This window comes from Sminthopsis crassicaudata, chromosome 3 (genome assembly GCF_048593235.1).
Source record: "Sminthopsis crassicaudata isolate SCR6 chromosome 3, ASM4859323v1, whole genome shotgun sequence".
In the NCBI taxonomy this organism is placed as follows: domain Eukaryota; kingdom Metazoa; phylum Chordata; class Mammalia; order Dasyuromorphia; family Dasyuridae; genus Sminthopsis; species Sminthopsis crassicaudata.
The window spans coordinates 256554992-256574778 of record NC_133619.1 but is presented as its reverse complement, the minus strand read 5'-3'; the positions used below and the strand labels follow the sequence as shown (position 1 = coordinate 256574778).

General features: G+C 33.1%; 1 protein-coding gene across 1 annotated transcript in view; it reads left to right on the top strand.

The window, feature by feature from the left end:
- GRIK1 (glutamate ionotropic receptor kainate type subunit 1) overlaps positions 1-18665 on the top strand; it is a 99122-nt gene extending 80457 nt beyond the window's left edge. Inside the window, exons 14-16 of the mRNA XM_074300518.1 lie at positions 6151-6376; positions 16332-16582; positions 17706-18665. Of these exons, the coding sequence (XP_074156619.1) occupies positions 6151-6376; positions 16332-16582; positions 17706-17855 (627 nt within the window). The 3' untranslated portion in view covers positions 17856-18665. The remainder of the gene's footprint in view (positions 1-6150; positions 6377-16331; positions 16583-17705) is intronic.
- Positions 18666-19787: the final 1122 nt, after the last annotated feature.

The following is a 19787-nucleotide window of genomic DNA, read 5'->3' as shown; positions in this document are numbered from 1 at the left end:
AAGGGGAAAGGGAGGGTGAAACAGAAATAGGGGAAATTATCTCATATATATGGAGGGCAAGGAAGAATGTATATAATGAAAGGGAAAATAAAGGGAAGTGCAGACAACATATAAAACTCATTCACATCTGAACTGGTTGAAGGAAAGGCCATATACATGCAGTTGAGTGCAGAAATTCATCTACTCAATGGAGAAATAGAAGTGAAAGGAGTAAGAGAAGGGAGGATAAAAAAGGAGGGTAGATTAAGGGAAGTAAAAGGAAGAGACAGGATAAAAAAATAAGACAATTATCATAGACTAGGGTTGAGGGAAATAAATAGTCATCATAGCTATGAATTGAATAGGAAAAAAATAGATGAGATCACTTAAACAGATGAGGATTGCAGAATGTAATAGAAACAAGAATTCAGTAGTATGTTGCTATAAGAAATATATTTCAAGCTTTGAATTAAAATAAGGGGATGGAATGATTATTATGCTTCAGTTTAAGTAAAAAGGGCACTGATAGCAATCATGAGTTCAGATAAAGCAAAAGCAAAAGTAGACCTAATTAATGGAGAGAATCAGGGAAACTACATTTTGTTCAAAAGTACAATAGATAATAAATTAATTAATAAATAGCATAGCATCCAAATTCTAAAGGAAAAATTAAATGAGTTACAGGAGAAACACAATAAAACTACAATAGTGAGGGATCTCAAATTACCCTTTCAGACCTAAATAAATGTAATCATAAAATAAAGAAATTAAGAAGATGAACAGAGTTTTAGAAAAGTTAAATATGATAAATCCTTAGAAAATATTGAATGGGAATAGAAAGGAATTTTTAAATAATGTGAAAACAGAAAATAACATTAAGAATTTTAATTAACCTCAGATGAAAAGACTAATCACTAATAATAAAGTTCTAGAAAGAAATGCCTTATATTTTAAAATCAATTTTATTTTCAGATTTAAAATCTCTTTTTCCCACCTTCCCTTCCCCTTCCTCAAATCCAAAAACCCATTACATGTATAATTCAGAGGAAATAATTTCTGCATTAGGCATATCTGGCTATATAGACAGATTTAGAAAAAAGATATAGACATAAATGTAGATATAGAAATATAGTTAAATATATGCTATCAATTCTTTCTCTGGAGGCAGATTGCTTTTTTCCTTATGACTCTTTTGTAATTGTCTTGGATCACTATATTGCTGAGCATAGGTAAGTCATTTACACTTCATCATTCAATAATGTTGTTATTTGTATTAATAGAGAGAATAACCTATTAGTCTCTCTCTCTCTTTCTCTGTGTCTCTCTCTTTCTCTCTGCATGTATATATATATATATATATATATATATATATATATATATATATATATATATATATATATATATATATATATATATATATATATATATATATGTATGTCTCACCCTCTCTCTCCTCTCTCTTTGGGATATAGACCTAGTAAGCATATTGCTAGATCAAAGGTATGCAGTTTGATAGCTCACTGGGCATAGTTCCAAATTGGTCTCCAGAATGGTTGGATCAGTTCACAACTCCACCAACAATGCATTAGTATTCCAACTATTTTATATCCCCTCTAACATTGGTCAATTCTCTCTCTCTTTTTTTTTTTTTTGTCATATTAGCCAGCCTGATAGATACAAAGTGATACCTCAGATTTGTTTTACTTTGCATTTTTCTAATCAAGAATGATTTAGTGCATTTTTTATGACTATAGTCAGCTTTGATTTCTTCATCTGAAAGCTACCTGTACATATCCTTTGACCATTTATCATTGGTAAATGACTTATATTTTTATAAATTTGACTTTGTTCTCTATATATTGGGGGGGGGTGAGAATGAGGCTTTTATCAGAGATAGTTGCTATACAATTCACCTCCCCTCTCCAGTTTTCTACTTTTCTTCTAATTTTGGCTTCATTATCTTTGTTTATCCAAAAACCTTTTCAACTTTATATACTAAAAGTTATCTATTTTATATTTTGTAATGCTCTTTATCTCTTATTTGGTCCTTTTCCATAGATCTGGAGGGTAAATTATTCCATGCTTTCTCTATCGTGCTTATGACATCAACCTTTATCTGTAAAGCATTGCCCATTTTAAACTTACCTTGATGTACTTACTGTGTGAGATGTAGGTCTATGTTTAATTTTTGTCATACTTTTTTTATAATTTTCCCAGCAATTCTTATCAAATAGTGAGTTCTTATCCCCAAAACTGAAATCCTTGGGTTTATCAAATGCTAGATTGCTATAGTCATTTAGTACCTAACCTATTTCACTGATCTACCACTCTGTTTCTTAGCCAGTACCAAATTGTTGGGGTTTTTTTTTGTAATTACCACTTTTTAATAGTTTGAAATCTGGTATGACTTGGCCATGCTGCTCTGTATTTTTTTTAAAATCAATTTCCTTAGTGTTCTAAACTTTTGTTCTTCCAGATGAATGATGTACATGATTTTTTCCTAGCTCTGCAAATAATTTTTGGTAGTTTGATTGGGATGGTACTGAATAAGTAAATTAATTTAGGTAGAATTGTTATCTTTATTATGTTGGCTCAGCCTACCGATGAGCAATTGATAGTGTTGCAATTTTTTATCTGACTTTATTTGTGTAAAAAGTTTTGTAACTATGGTCATATAGTTCCTGGATTTGTTTTGGAGAATAGAATCCCAAATATTTTATATTGCCTAGAGTTATTTTAAAGGAAATTTCTTTTTCTATTTCTTACTACATATCTTTGTTGACAATGCATAGAAATGGTGACAAATTTTGTGAATTTATTTTATATCATCTCGCTTTCTTTGCTAAATTTATTCAATTATTATTAGGATTACTAGGTGAATTCTCACCTTGTCACTGTCCAGACAACCTAGTAATCCTAACAAATTATTTCAACTAGTTTTTTAATTTATTGTCTGGCTTTCTCTCTGCCCCAGCTTCTTAAACTTTGGGTTGTGACTCTATATGAGATCTTGTAACTGAATGTGAGGGTCATGAAATTATAACTTATTATCAGTAAATGTTTGATTTCCACACCTATTTTATATACCTATATAGTCAGGATCATAGAAAAAAGTGGGGAAAAAAGGAGTCGTGAGTGGGAAAAGTTTAGGAAGCCCAGCTATAAGTGTGAAGAGAGTTTTGTTTAGCAGATTTTCTTATCTAGTGCTGTCAATTGATTCTGATTGCTGAGATCCAATCAGCTAAGCACAATCACTAAATGAAGAATTCCCTGAACAAGGCAAGCAATGAAACAAAGAAATATACAAAATTGTTTTGAGTTTTGTGTTGGACTTCTTCCAGTCCTTCAACAACATGTTGGAATGGTATATAAAAGAATAGTGAATATAAAAAATACTTTAGACAATTAAAAATATTAATCTATTAATAATCTAAGTATGAGATATTTGTCTAATAAACAGTTGGATTTTTCTACTACTGGAGTGACTGGGCCTCATAAATGCTGAAATACATTGCATAAATGAAAAAGGAAGAACTCTTCACAGCCAAGGTGATGGAAGGTTCTCTTCATTGTGAGGCTAAAGATAACAGGAAACAAAATTTCACTTAATAATTAATTATTTTGCCTTGTATTAGCATAAGTGAACATAATGGATATAAACAAACAAAAATAGTACCGCTTCTAGGTTAATGGAAGCTTATGTGCCGACAGCCGTTAGAGAGAAGGAAAGAGAAGAGAACTTCTAAAAAGAACTTTATAAGATTCTTCAAATTCCATAAATTTTTTGATACTTTAGTGGTTTTAACATGAATGCAAATGCAGAGAAATATAGGAATCCCCCCCCAAAAAAATCTTATTTGAGATTAAGAAAAGTATGTCAGTCTCTTCAGCTTTACCCCAAATCATCTAAATCAAGAAGGGATAGAGGCAATCTTTAACCAATGCATTAACTTAAGTCATGAGGACTCCTTTAGCTTCTCTATTAAAGAAATGTCTTTTTCAAAGAGAAGGGACTATATATTCTGATTGGATTTGAATCCATAAATTCAAGTTCAGTAATGGACTCAGTGGCTTACTTTCTTCTGGATCTTCATTACTGAGCATGGAAATACTTGTACTAGATTTGTGTTCCTTCCCAACAGAAACCCTTATGCCCAGGGAACTTTCTATTTCTTATAATAAGTTCTCAACATCTGTCAATTAACTGAAATGAGATCTAGACAGGAAAGAGAAAAAAAAAGTATTGAATGGCAAAGAAGTAACTCATATATAAACTTGATAACAGTCATCAAGCATTTATTGACAGGCTACTATGTGCCAGACACTAAGTATTGAGGATGCAAAGGATGACCAAAAACCTCTGCACCTGCCTTCCATGATCTCACAGTCTAATGGAGGAAATGATATAGAAACAATTCTGTATAAAAAGTTATATGCAGGGCTAATTGGAGAAATTAAGCGGGAATCGGGAAAGGTTTCTGAGATCACTTTTGTCTATACTGAGTATAAGATGTCTGTAAGACATCGATTCAAGATTTCTAATAGGCAATTGTCTAGGAGAGATAGGGCTTGATAACTGTCTTTAAAAAATAAAGAAGGAACAACATAACAACAAACTCTTTGTTCACAAATAAAAATGCTCAAACCAAATTGTGATTGATATCTTTATCTATTAAAAACCCAAAACACAATCTGAATAATATGAAAATTTTAGAGTAAACAATTTTGGGCAACAATAAGACTGGATGATTGGAAAAGGAATGCAGAGTATTTACTTTATTGGTATTTTTCTGTGAGAGGACCATCTCATGTTTCTGCCAGTCCTTGGATATGTTTTTGTCTCTGTCTCTCTTTCTGTCTGACTCTCTCTTTCCATGATAAGTAAAAATGAAAATGCTTTTGCCATGTGAACACAAGTTCTCATAAGCATACTGAACTTTCTCATTTACTCATTCCTTACTTCTCAGGAGGTTTTCCTAACAGCACAAGAAGAAAATACAAAATAAAACAAAAACATTTTATTCCTTTTAGACATAACTCCTTTCAAAACCAGCTGGTACTGGTTAAGAAACAGAATGGTTGATCAGTGGAATAAGTTAGATATATATGACAAAATAATCAAGGATAGAGTCTAGTGTTTGATAAACTCAGAGACTTCAGCTTCTGGGAATAAGAAATCTCTATTTGGCAAAAATTTGCTGGTAATACTGGAAAATAATGTATCAAACTCAGCAAAGACCTACATCTCACACACCATACCAAAATAAGATCAAAATGGGCATCTGATTTAGGCATAAAAAATGATATTACAAGCAAATTAGGAGAGCAAGAGATGGTCTACTATAAAATCTTTGGAGAAAGGAGATATTTATGGCCAAAGAAAAACTAGAGAACATTATGAAATGCAGCCAAGTTTAGAAAGGGAGCATAAAGCTAGGAGAGGAGAGGAGGAATTTTATAGCCATTGCTTCTAAAGGCCTAATTTCTAAAATATATAGAGAATTGATTCAAATTTATAAGAATACAAGCCATTTTCCAATTGATAAATGGTCAAAGCATATGAACAGACTATTAATTAAGTTAAAACCATTTTACTCATATGAAATAATGCTCTAAATCACTATTGATTACAGAAATGCAAATTAAAACAATTTTTATTTATTAGTTTTCAATTCTTCACAATTTACTAAAAATGATACTATAATTACTGGGATTGCTTGCTATTGCTATTCTTCTATTATTGTAAATACTCTCCAAGACGCATACATTTAAAAATGCTTTTGGTTAGATGTTAAGCCAAATACATCTTTATTAGTACTTATTAAATATCTTAAAACCTTGGCCAGCCAGTGAGTAAGCTGTTTCAGAAGATCATTGCACTTCACTTTCAATTAGACATGTGATGTTTTAATTCTAGAATCTTTTTCTCTCCCTAACCAAAATAGAAGAGGGAGAGTTGGGTAATTATGCAAATAATTCAACAAAAATAAACCTCATATCCTCTTCTTAATATTTATTTCAACTTCTCTGTTTGAAAATCATTACCTTGTACTTAGGGTTCCCTCCCCCACCCTGCTCCATAAAGGATGTGTTATTTGAACAAAGAAGTTTGGCATAATACAGAATATTTTTTCTGTTATCTTTCTATTGCTACATTCTCTCTCCTTACAGAAATCAAAGATATCCACTTATGAGAAAATGTGGGCTTTCATGAGCAGCAGGCAACAGACAGCCTTGGTAAAAAAGAATGATGAAGGTATCCAACGTGTACTCACTACCGACTATGCTCTACTGATGGAGTCTACTAGTATTGAGTATGTGACCCAGAGAAACTGCAACCTTACCCAGATTGGAGGACTCATTGATTCCAAAGGTTATGGAGTGGGAACCCCTATTGGTAAGATGGTAAAGGTACATGATTTTGGCAGTGGATGCCTTCGTTCTTGTTAGGAAGATAGAAGTAAGCTAGGAGTAAGTTTTTTTGCCCCCTTTATTTCATTAATCAACATAATTGAATTATCACGTGTTTAACCTATTTAACCTAGGCTTCAACCAGTCTTCCTTGTATAAAGTGTGCCTGTTACTCTTATAGGTTTTGTGAATCTCTAAATATGATTCCTGGTCAGGTTTTGATAGATAACTCAGGAATTTCACCTACTTTTCTTCAAAGAAGACAAGAGCTACCTGGAGGAAGAACAGGAGAATGTGTCTCCAAATTTTTTAGTCTGTTCTCCTCAGAAAAGTGGTCCTGAACTAAAATTAAATTTGTCTATTTTCATTTAAATATATCTATTAAAGAGTAAGTTGTAAAGCTTATAGCCAAAGGTTCTATTCCCTTGCCACTAAATGCTAATTACGCAAAAGACAATCACAAATAGTAAATAGCAAATAAATCTATGTATTCAAATAAATGGAAGTCAGGGTATTTATACAGATTAAAATATCTAGTTAACAAAAATGTATTAAGTATCTACTATAAGGCAAGCACTGTACATTAATAAAGGCAAAAGATAAAATCCAGGTTCTCAAGAAGCTCACAGTTTAATATAGAAATAGCATATAAACAACTATGTAGAACAAGTTTTATACTGATCAAAAAGAAAAAAATTAAAAGAGTGAAAGCTCTAGAATTAAGGAGAAATCAGAAAATAGCTCATATAGAAGCTGAGATTTAACTAAAATTTGAAGGAGACTATGTAAACCAGGAGTCAGAATTGAGGAAGGACAGCAATCCAGGCATGGGGAATAGCAAGTGCTTGTTCAAGGAATAGCAAGGAGGACAGTGTTACTGGCCATGGAGTGTGTGCAAAAAGGGAAGACAGGATGAAAAAAGATTTTAAAAGGTGGGGGATGAGGGGCAAGTTTTGCAGGGATATAAATGTAAAAAGAGGATTTAAATGTAAAAAGAAAATATAATTTTCTATTTGATCATGGTGGTAATAGGGAGTCAGTGATTTTTATTGGCTGAGAGGAGAGGGTGGGATTACATTTTATATATGGCAATTTGCATTCTAGTGATATCACTTTAACATATGGTGGAGAACGAATGGAATAGGGAGATCCTCGAGGTAGGGAAAGTATCTAGAGGCAAAGCAATAGTTTAAATATGAAATAATGAAGGCTTATCCTAGGCCGTTTCAGAGGAGAGAATGAGTTATATAAGAAAGATTCAATGTAAGTAAAATTAAAGTGCCTTGAATACAGATTGGTCTAACAAGTAAGGGGTGAAAGAGAGTGAGTTAGATAGAGCATCAGCCCTGAAGTCAGAAGGACCTGAGTTCAAGTCTTGTCTCAAACACTTAATACTTCCTGATTGTGTGACCCTGGAAAAGTAATTTAACCCCAATTGCCTCAGAGGGAAAAAAAAAAAAAGAATAGGGGAAGATTTAGGGAGAAAGATGATGAGTTCCATTTAATTCATGTTGTTTTTAAAATGTTTACAAATCATCCAATTCTAAATTTTTATTACACAGATGGAGATGGAAAGCTAGAGGTCAGAAAAGAGATTAAAACTTGATAAGGACATGAGCATCATCAGTCCAGAGATGATAATTGAATACATAGGAACTTGTGAGATTAGCAAGTGAATTAATATTTTATCTAGGGAGAAGACAATATAGAGGTTAATGGAAGACTCCCAATTAGTAAGTATGACTTGGATAAGGAGACTGAGGAGTAATGAAATAGGTAAGATACAGAATAGGAACCAAGAGAGTGATAGAAAGTGTCAGAGACATAGAAATGTCAAGAAGAGTGAAGAATAAGGAAAGGATATCATAGTTGAAAGTCAAAAGATTACTAATATGTGAAAATAGTAGTTTTGATTAAATGATGAAGTATGAAACAAGATTTGAGAGAGTTAAGAGAGTGAGAGTAACTGAAGTGTTATCCTTCTCAAAGAGTTTATTTATAAAAGACCAGAGGAAAATGAGACAATGGCAGATCAAGTAAGATTTTTGCTGATAAGGGCATTGAAGGTAGAATAGAAACAGTTAGGAGACAAAGAGCAATTGAAGATAAGTGAGAGGGAAGTTCTAATCTCCTGGAGGATACAATATGGAATGCTTGGAGACCAGAAGACCTGAGTTAAAATCTAGCCTTAAATATTCACTGGATAGAGATCAGCCCCTCTGTAAAATGAGCTGGAGAATGAAATAACTCCAGTATCTCATTAAGAAAACCCCAAATGGAATCAATTCCAAAATGGGAAATATAGGGGATAATGATATTAATAGTAACAATTAACATTTATATAACACTTACTATGTACTAGCCACAACTGCTTTGCAATAATTCTCTCATTTGATTCTCACAATTATCCTGAAAGGTAGATGCTTATCCTTATTATATAGATGAGGAAACAGGCAAACAGAAATTTAGTGATTTGCTGAAAGTTATAGAACTAGTAAATATCTGAGACTGGAATTGAACTCATCTTCCTTATTCTAGACCATCTAATAGATAAATGAATTCACTAATGAATTTCTATCAAACATCCAAGAAAGAATTAAATTCAATATTTTTAAAAATAACTCTTTACAAAAATAGGGAGAAAAAGAATTCCACTAAATTCTTTCATGACATTCTTCATACCTAAAACAGGAAGAGAGGAATCAAAGGTAAAATGGAAAGAACCAGGCATTTATTAAGCATTTGTTGTATGTTTTGTCGGGCACTTGACAAATATGATCTCATTTGATACAGCTCTGTGAGGTTGTTCCTATTATTATCGCCTTTTACAACTGAGGGAGCTGAGGCAGACAGAAATTAGATAACTATCCATGGTCACACCAACTAAGGAAGTAGCTGAGGCCAGATTTGAACTAAGGTCTTCTTTACTCCAGAGCCAGCACTCTAAGGGTATAGAAAGAAAATTGGCAAAATATTAGCAAAGAGGCCACAGAAACATATCCAAGAGAATATATTTTTAAATTATATAGGATTTGTACCAGGAAACCAATCAATAAACTATACTAATACAGATTTTTGCATGGTTAATTTTACAACACTGACAATTGCCAAATCTTTTGTTTTAATTTTCCCCTCCTCCCCCCCCCCCCAGATGGCAGGTTGACCAATACATGTTAAATATGTTAGAGTACAAATTAAATACAATATATGTATACATGTCCAAACAGTTGGAAAGCAAAACTTTTGACAAAATACAACATCATTTATTTTTTCCCCCTTAATTGTGGAATGTAAAACTGAATAAGGGAGTGGGGTAAAAAAAAAAAATAAGGAGTTTATCCTAGGTTGTAAATTTGAGGGACTGGGATCAATGCATTGTCCTCTATAGTAAATGGTAAGTAGGAAGTGGGGAGGTTTTAGAAGGAAAGATTATTAGTTGGATTTGGATATGTTGACTTTAATATGTCTACTGGGCATCCAATTTAAGATTTCTAAAAGGCAGTTGGAGATAAATGTGAGGTTAGAGGTCAATAGAAAGTCTGGGGCAGAATAAGTAGATTTGAGAATCATCAGCATATTTAAATTAAATTATGCAAATTATATTCATGCTAATTAAGTTAAATCCTAATTGAATCCATGAGAGCTGATGAGAACACTAAATCAAAATCATATAGAGGGAGAAAAGAAGAAGGCTAAAGACAGAACTTTGTGTGATATCTATGATCAGAAGGTGTTATCTGGAAGAAAATTCAGCAAAGGCAGAGAAGGGGTGCTCAGATAAGGAGGAGAATCAGATGAGAGTGATATTCTGAAAACCTAGAGAAAAAAAGAGTATCAAGGAGGAGACAATGATTAACAGTGTCAAAGCATTATAGAGAACTCAAGGAGAATTAAATCAGAGTTTTTCTGACCCCCTCTAAGAGATCATTAATAACTTTGAAAGGAGGAATTTCAGTGGAATAATAAAGTCAGAAGCCTGATGGTAAAGGATTAAGACAATGGTAGAAGACAATGTGAAGACACCTATTGAAGACAAATTTTTGAGGAGTATAGAGACAAGAGACAGAAGAAAAACTGAATGATAATGGGGGTAGAAGGAGCAAGTAAAATTTTTATTTTTTTGGATATTTTTTAGGAAGACATGGGCATGTTTGTAAGCAATAAGAAATGGGCCAATAGAGAGGGAAAGATGGAAAATAAATAAAAGAGTAGGGATGATAGAGGGGGAAATCTTTTGGAAGTTGAGGGATTAGCTTTGATAAAGAGTAAATTCATTCCATCATATGACATAAGGATGAAGAAGAAGAAAGTGGCAGAAGGCCCCTGGGATATAAAAAGTGAGGAAGAGAGGAGAAAAAGAAGTACATGATGAATAGACTAAATTTTTTTTCTGTAAAATTTAAGATAAAGTTCTCAGCTGATAGAGTGATAGTGATAGAAGCCATGGAAAACTTGAGGAAAGATGAAAATGTTTGGAAGAGTCACTATGGAGAGTGGAAGTTGATAAGGGATATATAGTAGTCTTGCACAGTAACAGTGAGGGACCAGTTGATATTGTATAATATAAATTTATAGTGGACCCAGTTGGAACAGTACTTTTGTGATTTACCCATTGTCAGTAGCACATGTGTAAGAGTAGAAGTGATTAGATTGAAAGTGGTCCAAAGCTAAAGCTTGGCTGAGCATAATCAGTGATATAATAAGAGAGAAAAGGATTCAAAAGTGGAAAACAATGAATTGATTCCTCAAACGATCAAGATGCAGCAAAAAGAAGAGAATGTTTAATGCAGGGACTGGGAGAAATTTGAAGATCGAGGATTGGAGGTCACAGTGTAATACAAACTTTTGTAAGGAAAAGAAGAGGAGCAGTGAAGAGTCAATAAATTATGTCTCTTAAACATAAAGATAGTACATTTCTGGATGAAGGCAAAATAAAAAAAAATCCAATTTTGCATGGGGCTGAAGTGGAGTAGATGAATAGTTCATGGGAAGTGAATTAGGTTGAGAAGCTGAATGGTTGGGGTATTTGAAAGAGTATTAATATGTATGTTGAAGTCTTCCAATATATGGGCAGAATTTGTAAAGGACAGGAAAAATGTGAACCAGGAGCTAATATCATTGAGGAATTAAGGGGAGTCATATAGGAGTCTGTAGAAAACAGCTATGAAAAAGTAGGAAGGATTATGAAAGGTTTTAAAAATCAAACACAGGATTTTATATTTTATCTTCAAGGTAATAAGTATCCACTGGAGTTTATTAAATATGGTAATATGATCAGATACATGTTTTAAGAAGATTATTTTGTTATCTGTATTGGACCAGGGAGAAACTTGAAGCAGGAAGACCAATTAGCAAACTATTGCAATATTCTAAATGTGAAGTGATGAGACCCTGAATCAATGTGGTTACAGTGTCATAGGAGAAAAAAACCTAAGGAAATGTTACAAAGATAGGAATGGTAAAACTTGGCAATTGATTGGATATGTAGAGTTAAAGAGAATGAACACCTATGTTGTGAACTTGTATAAGAGGATGACAATGGTAACAATAATAGGGAAATATGGAAAAGGGGAAAGATGGAGATTGGAAAAGGATAATGAATTCAGTTTTGGACATGTTGGGTTTAAGATGTCTGCAAAACATTCAATTTGATTTATCCAATGATAGTTGGAGATGTGGGGTTAGGAGAAAGATTAGGGCTGCACAAGTAGAGCTAAGAGTCATCTGCATAGAGATGATAATTGAAACCACAGGAGCCGATATGCTGACTAAGTAAAATTGTATACAACAGAATAATGCTTAGGAAAGATGCTTGGGGGAACCATGAATGAAGATCTAATTAAAGAAACTAAAAAGTGATAAGATAACTAGGAAGAAACCCAGGAGGGAATACTTGAAAACCCTAGAGAGGAGATTATTAAGAATAAAAGGATGATTAATAATATCAAAGGCTGCACAGAGGTCAAAAAAAGTGAGGGTTGAGAAAAGGTCATATAGATATGGCAATTAAGAAGTCATTAGTTATTTTTGAGAGAATAGTTTTATTTGGTGAAGTTGAAAGCCAGTTTTTCAGAGTGAGAAGGGAGGAAATGAAGAAATCTACCTATTGTAGATGGCCATGTCAAAGAATTTAGCCATAAAAGGGAGGAGAGACATGGATATAGCTAGAAGTAATGTCTAGATCAAGTAAAGGTTTTTGAGAATAGGAGACACATGGGTATAGTTGTATGCAGAAGGAAAGCAGCCTGTAGATAAGAAAAAAAAAAAAAACTGAAAATAAATGAGAGGAGATAATCGTGAGGCAATCATTTAGGGAAAAAAAAAACAGGATGGAATGTGATCATTTCTTCAGATAGAAGGCTTCTTTTGGCAAAAAGAAAAGCTACCTTTTCATATTGTTATTGTTATTTTCCTTCATGCTTGAAGAGAAATAGAATGACATAATAATGTCCAGGTCAAAATACAGTGTGCCTAGCTGTGGCTGTTCATATTGATAGGAGCTCAGAAAGAACAAATAATCCCTATCACCATTTAGGAGGGAGATGTCTCTAAATTTGTGCATCTCATGTTTCCTTTGAACTAATGCAATTCTGCTTTATATCTTTGATTGGCAAAGCAAAATTATGGTAGCTCAAAAGAAAACACAACCTCTTTATATAAAACAGATTAAGGAAGAGAGAGTAGCAAAAGGCATCTGAGTGAGAGGAGATAAGGGGCTATCTGAATGGCTTTGGTATTTTTAGTGAAATGCTACATATGAGTCCTCTACTTGTACAGTTGGTGAGGGGCTGTCATGGTAGATGTAAAATGGGATTATTAAGGTATAGAAGAGCTATGATAAGTGGGATAGTGAGTTGATTAGGGAAATATAAAAGGATTACTTTAGTTTTTAAGGACTTACTAAGATTATGTAGCATAAACTTTTAGTGGACCCAGAAGCTTAGTTTTGTCATTTTCCTGTAGTTTCATTCAGGTGCATGTGAATAGAAGTGAAGGCAGAAGATGATGGGAGTAATTCAAGGCTTGAATTTGGAAGATAATAAGTTTGGTAGGAAAAAAAGAGCAAGAGACTCAAGAGCAGAAGGCAAGGCAGAGTTGAACTGGTTAAATGATCCCTTGACCTGATGGTTGGACAAGGAAGGTATCCATGCTTATCCATGCTACACTCCTTGTGATTGGTTTCTAGGAACAGGTGATTTATGAAGTCATATTCAAGTCTCATACAGTCTGATATTGTTCTCCCTCTTTGTCCTAACAGATCAGCTTTTTTTGATCTAGCTTGTAGTGCCCCTAGAATAAGGAACACTTTCTATCTCTCTACTTTATCCTATATTTTAGCCTAAAATAATATATACACCTGGGCAGCTAAGTGGTTCTTTGGCCTGGTATTGGGAATACAAATCTTGCCTCAGACATTTACTAGCTGTGTGATCTTGGACAAGTCACTGAATATCTATTTGTCTCAGTTCCTCATTGTAAAATGAGGGCACATTGGAGAAGGAAATGGTGAACCACGCCAGTATTTTTACCAAGAAAACCTCTAATGGGGTCACAGAAAATCAGACATGACTGAAATAACTGAATGATAACAATCATATCTAAACTTAAATGTGTATATTTACATACACTATGGTATAACCAATATCACCAGATGATTCTTCATTTTTCTAGAAATTCATTTTCAAATCATTTAACTCAGTCTAAATACATGATCAAAACCCATTAAGTATCTTATATACATATATATATGTGTATATATATATATATATGTGTGTGTATATATATATATATATATATATATATATATATATATATATTTCTCTTCAGGGTCAAATTAATTCTTTTTATTCTCTTCATTATACATGGGGGTGGGAGATGTCTTTCCCCAAATACATTATTCTGTTAGTTCCTCACAGCTTTTTCAAAAAGTTTCTCTTATATAATTTCCTCATAAAATATATTGACAGTTCTCATAAAAGAATATAATTCCCAATCCTTTTTCAGTTACATAATATTCTTCATAAATTCTAATAGATGACAGAATAAACACATAGGTCTCCTCTGGTTTCATAGAAAGAGGTGCTGCACAACAATCTCTTTCTAAAATGTTACACCCCGCTCCCAACATTTCATTTTCATCTAAACTCTTAACTAGTTTATAAAGAAACAGTAATCATTTCATGAAAGATGCATTGAAAAGATATGTTACACTTACAAATGGAGAGTTTTGATTGAGATGAATTTCATCAAGGATCTAAGATAAGATAAAATGATAAAGACAAAAAGTAAATAGCAGTCCAATATTACACTAGAAGTTAGCCAAATATAGTCCTGAAGCCTAGCAGTATTTGGAGTGAGGACAATTGGGAACTGGAATTAACAAGATCAAAGTCTATGGAAACTCTGAAAAGGGATGTTCCAGGAAAAGAAGAAACCATCTCAAGATCTGATACTATGGGAATAAAATCAGTGGGATCTTGTCCCTGGTCAATCAGAACAAAAACAGGGGTATAAAGCCAGTCCCCATAACACTGTGCAATCTAATCTAATCAACAAACTAGATTTCACCTCCCAAAAGAAGTGAATGCCAGGCTCATAATAATGTGATTGCCACTTGCAAGAAAATGCTATGCTCTCACCATGATGAAATTTGATGAGGCTAAAAAAAATTATAATGACTTGGAAATTCTCATGGATATACCAAAAAAGGACAAGATTGTAATTCTGAGTGACTTTAATGCCAGAGTAATGCTATCAGACATGGAAGGAAGGAAATGCAACAGCAATGGTATTACTGAAGATTTGTGCATCCCATGAATCTCAACACCAACACTAACTTCTATTTACCTAAACACAATAAAACTTAGTGGAACTTGGTGCTTATTGTAAGGAGAAGTAACAGATAGACATGGTGGAGAGAAACAAAGATGATCTGTGATATTCAACAAAACAGTGGTCTCAAGGCAAGTTGACAACTGGAAGACAATGTCAACGGGGTAAACATTTTGTTGCTAGCTTGCAGGGAAACCTGAGCCAACATACAATCTGTGGAGAGAATCACAGCAGAATGGGGTAGAGGTTATTAGAGACAAGCCAACCACTCAGGTACACCACCATTCCGCTGAATGACAGATGTAGTGATATGACCTTGCTCTTGGAAATGGAGGCTGAAGTACCAGGTATATTTTGGAATGTAATGGGAATTTGATAATTCTGAATATATATGCTACAGATTTATAATCTTTTGCTTTCTTATCCCAGCAATTTAGAAGCACCTTTCAAATTGTCATTGTGATGACTGAAGGAGAGAGGTTAGAAAAAGCACATAATTTAACAAGTCAAATGAAATTGGGGAAAGGAGAAAATTTGGAAAATTATCCTTAAATTATTGCACCAACTTAAGATATCATCAAGAGGTCAAAGGAAGTAGAATCAAATACTCTAGAACTATGTAGCATGGGAAAAGATTCATTTAAAAATTAAATGCAGGAGTATGATATAGTATTCTTGCTTAGATAATTCTTATTCCATATAAACATACCCAATGTATACCAAATTATCACCTGACATTTTACAATTCTTTCTAGACTGAAAACTCTCCCTTTAACTTTTACTATCCTTTGCCAGTGTATTTTGGTTTCCTTCTAATGATTTACCTTCAGTAAATACTATGTTATATTCATATATGTATACACACATGTGTGTACATGTATCTCTGTGTATGTATATGTATGTTTACGTGTTATACATGTATATGTACCTGATATATTAATATGTGTACACACTTGTATGCCTAGGTCTCTGTGTAATATATGTATATTTACATGTTATACATGTATATGTGTGTATGTATATATATATGTTCTCTCTATACCTATATATGTATATATATATATTCATATATGTAAAACCTACATCACTCAAATGATCTTATGTTCCAGGCTCTCCTTACCGAGATAAAATTACTATAGCTATTCTTCAACTACAAGAGGAAGGAAAATTGCATATGATGAAAGAAAAATGGTGGCGGGGAAATGGCTGCCCTGAGGAAGACAGCAAAGAGGCCAGTGCTTTGGGAGTAGAAAACATTGGTGGCATCTTTATTGTATTGGCTGCTGGACTTGTCCTTTCTGTATTTGTAGCTATTGGAGAGTTTATATATAAATCAAGGAAGAACAGTGATGTTGAACAGGTGAGTCATTTGTGGCTTGGGCAGGGTAGTTGACAGTTGAGTATGAATTTTTTTTCTAAAGAAATGTATTATTTTTCATCGAAAGGTAATACAACATATCCATAGAAGTCCTTGGGAGGGAAAATTAGCATAGAATATTCTTTTTATAATTGTATAGATTGATCTAGAGCTCCAACCACATTGTTCATTAATATAAAAAAGAAAAAAGAAAAATCTTGTTTTCTAAATTTGATTAGTGTATGCTCAACTGTAAAGAAATTCCAAGTACATTTATTTCTCAAATAATTATTTTGTCTTAAAACATAGACCTAACAAAAATAAGCTGGAAAAACTAGAAAAAGATGAAAAAAGTTGAAGGAAGATTGAATAGGAATGGTGAACTATCTAAAATAAAGTTTACACTAAATAAAGGCATTTTTTTTATGATTTGGTATTCATATTTTTAAGAAATGTAACTCAAAGGGAAAATACAATTTTTGTAGAAATGTTTAATAGGACATAAATGGTTATTTAATATTAAAAATTCTAGGATCTTATGCTTTTGAAAAGTTATTAGTTTTTAATCCTGAATCAAATACATAATAAGTGAAGTACTAATATAACTACTATCTTACTTTAAGATATTTAATTCCAAAGAAAAACAGAATATTGTTTTTATTTTATTTATTTATTTAAAAAAAAAAAAAAAACCTCAGTTAATATTTTACAGGTTACTACTGAGACAAATGATTAAAATTATATTATGTTTCTATAATATAAAAACTTAATAATCCAGGCTAATTTTAACTGGAGGTCTTTCTTGAACTTTGAATATTATAGATAGTTTGTGATAAATCTGACATCTCTTTAAAATGAAATCTTTGTCAGAAATAACAGGGCAACAGTGAATACCATTTAAATGAGAACACATATAAATTTTTAATAAAAAACAAGTGTATACTGTATTATCACTTATTTTTTCTTGAAGTGATTTAATTTATTCAATTTATTTACAAATGTAAAATTATGTATATATTTACAATTTTGGTCCATATTTTCAGTTTCATTTTGTTTGTGTTTTGATTTCATTTTTGTTTTTAGATTACTTATTTTTATTATATTCCCCTATTCTTTTGCTTTCAAGGCTTTTGGGTTTTTTTATGGACAACAGTGTAAACAAACTCAACCATCCAACTCCACATCTGGAACCACCTTCACTATGGAACTAGACTGTGGCAAATTGATTCAAGAGGAACAAGGGACTCAGACACAGTCCTCAGTCCATACTGTATAGTCAGTAAAACAAAAGGTGTGTCAAATGGAAATTATTGCAAGGCTTATAACCTTCAAACAACATTTAACTCTTCCAAATAACAGTAATCATAATTTCCGTATTTCACAAAAAAGGTTTCAACTGCATCTGGAATGTTGCATAGTCATCTTAAAATAACAGAAGCTCACCTTTTATAGGCATTAAATGTAATGTATTATATATTTGCATTTTATGTTTCACATCTACATTATTATGTTCTTAGCTTTATCCTTCTGCATGAAAATAAGCTTCTTTTCTATAGTACGACCAATCAAAAAGGGGGTATAGATTGTAGAGCTGGAAAAGTATTTAATAGAACATATTATTTGGACATGACTGAAATGACTGAATAAGAACATCAAAAATCTAGAGTGCATGTTAAATTTTCACAAATTTTCTTCTCTTTCTCTCTAATTAATTCAATTCTGTGGTGTTGTATCAACTTCAGCAACCAATTCTTCCTTGTTGAATCAAAAGCAGATAAAAAGAAAAAAAGCAATTTCCATATATTTTCTCTTCCTTTCAAAGGATCAAATTATCACTTAAATAAGTTATGGCATTATGACTTTTCTAATGTTCTAATTTAGAAGGAGGGATAGAGAGAAAGAAAGAGAGACAGACAGACAGACAGACACAGAGACAGAGAGAGACAGAGAGAGAAAGGGAGAAAGAGAAAGAGATAGAGACAAAGAGACAGAGACAGAGAGAGAGAGACACACACACAGAGACAGAGAAAGGGAGAAAGAGAGAGACAGATAGAGAGAGACAGAAAGATAAAGAGACAGAGAGAGAGAGAGAGAGAGAGAGAGAGAGAGAGAGAGAGAGAGAGAGAGAGAGAGAATCTTTTGTATGGTTGAAATTTTCCAACATTATAATAATGAATTTTTATTCAAGGCTTATGACATTTCTCAAATTCATCTAATTTGTCCTCTATCTCGAAGTGACCTGTACCACTATGGCAGTGTAGATTATAAAATACAGAATATCTAACATCATCAAAGCCTTCACTGATGAAATTGTAGGCCCAGAACAAAAACAAAAGGCTGATGCTTTAAATAAAATCCTTCTTTAGCCTATATGTTGAATTTTTGCTTTAGGGGAAAAAACAAGTGTGAGAGAATTCTAATTTTCCCAACTTTGGAATTAGAGAGTTCTCAATGGCCAGTATAAATATTAGACTTTAGTGACTGGGTAAATCTTCTGGTAATGTGTCTGTGTCATAATTCTAAAAATGGGAAACAAGTAAAGGTAAATGCACTTGAATTTTCATTGGGTTGAGAAACAACACAATACTTTGTCGTCCTCTTCAACAGAACAAGGAAAAAAAGAAGCTTTTAAAGAAAAATATTATTTATAAAAAAGGATTATGGGAAGATGGTGGAATAAAACAGAAAATTACTTAGCTCTCCTAAATTCCTCTGCAAAAGATATAAAATAATACCTTAAAGTGAACTTTGAGAAGCAGAAATAATTCTCTGCTTAAGATAATTTGAGAGGACCTTAGGAAAGACCTGACCTCTTGGGGGGATAGTTTGTCCTGATTGAAGTGCATATACCTGCAGACAGATACTGCAAAATCATCAAACAAGCCCTTGTGGAAGTTCTGAAGGATAGTAGCTTCAGCTTCAGGAATTTTCCCCTCATGTACACTGTGGGGATCAAACACTAGGTCAGGGGAAGTTTGTAGGGCCCTTTGCTGGCTCTAGATGCTGGGCTTAGGTGTGCTGATCAGACATATACCAGGGTATGGCTGTGGGTAAGGAGAAGCAATGCCACTTCAGTGATTTGATAGCAGAGGGACAGGGACCATTGTTGACTCAAGGCACTTGAAGAACAGCAGAATTCCTGGTTTGGGTTTCAGGGTAGCTGGAAGTGGGAAGCTACAGAAGGGATGGCAAGGAGCAAGGGCATTTG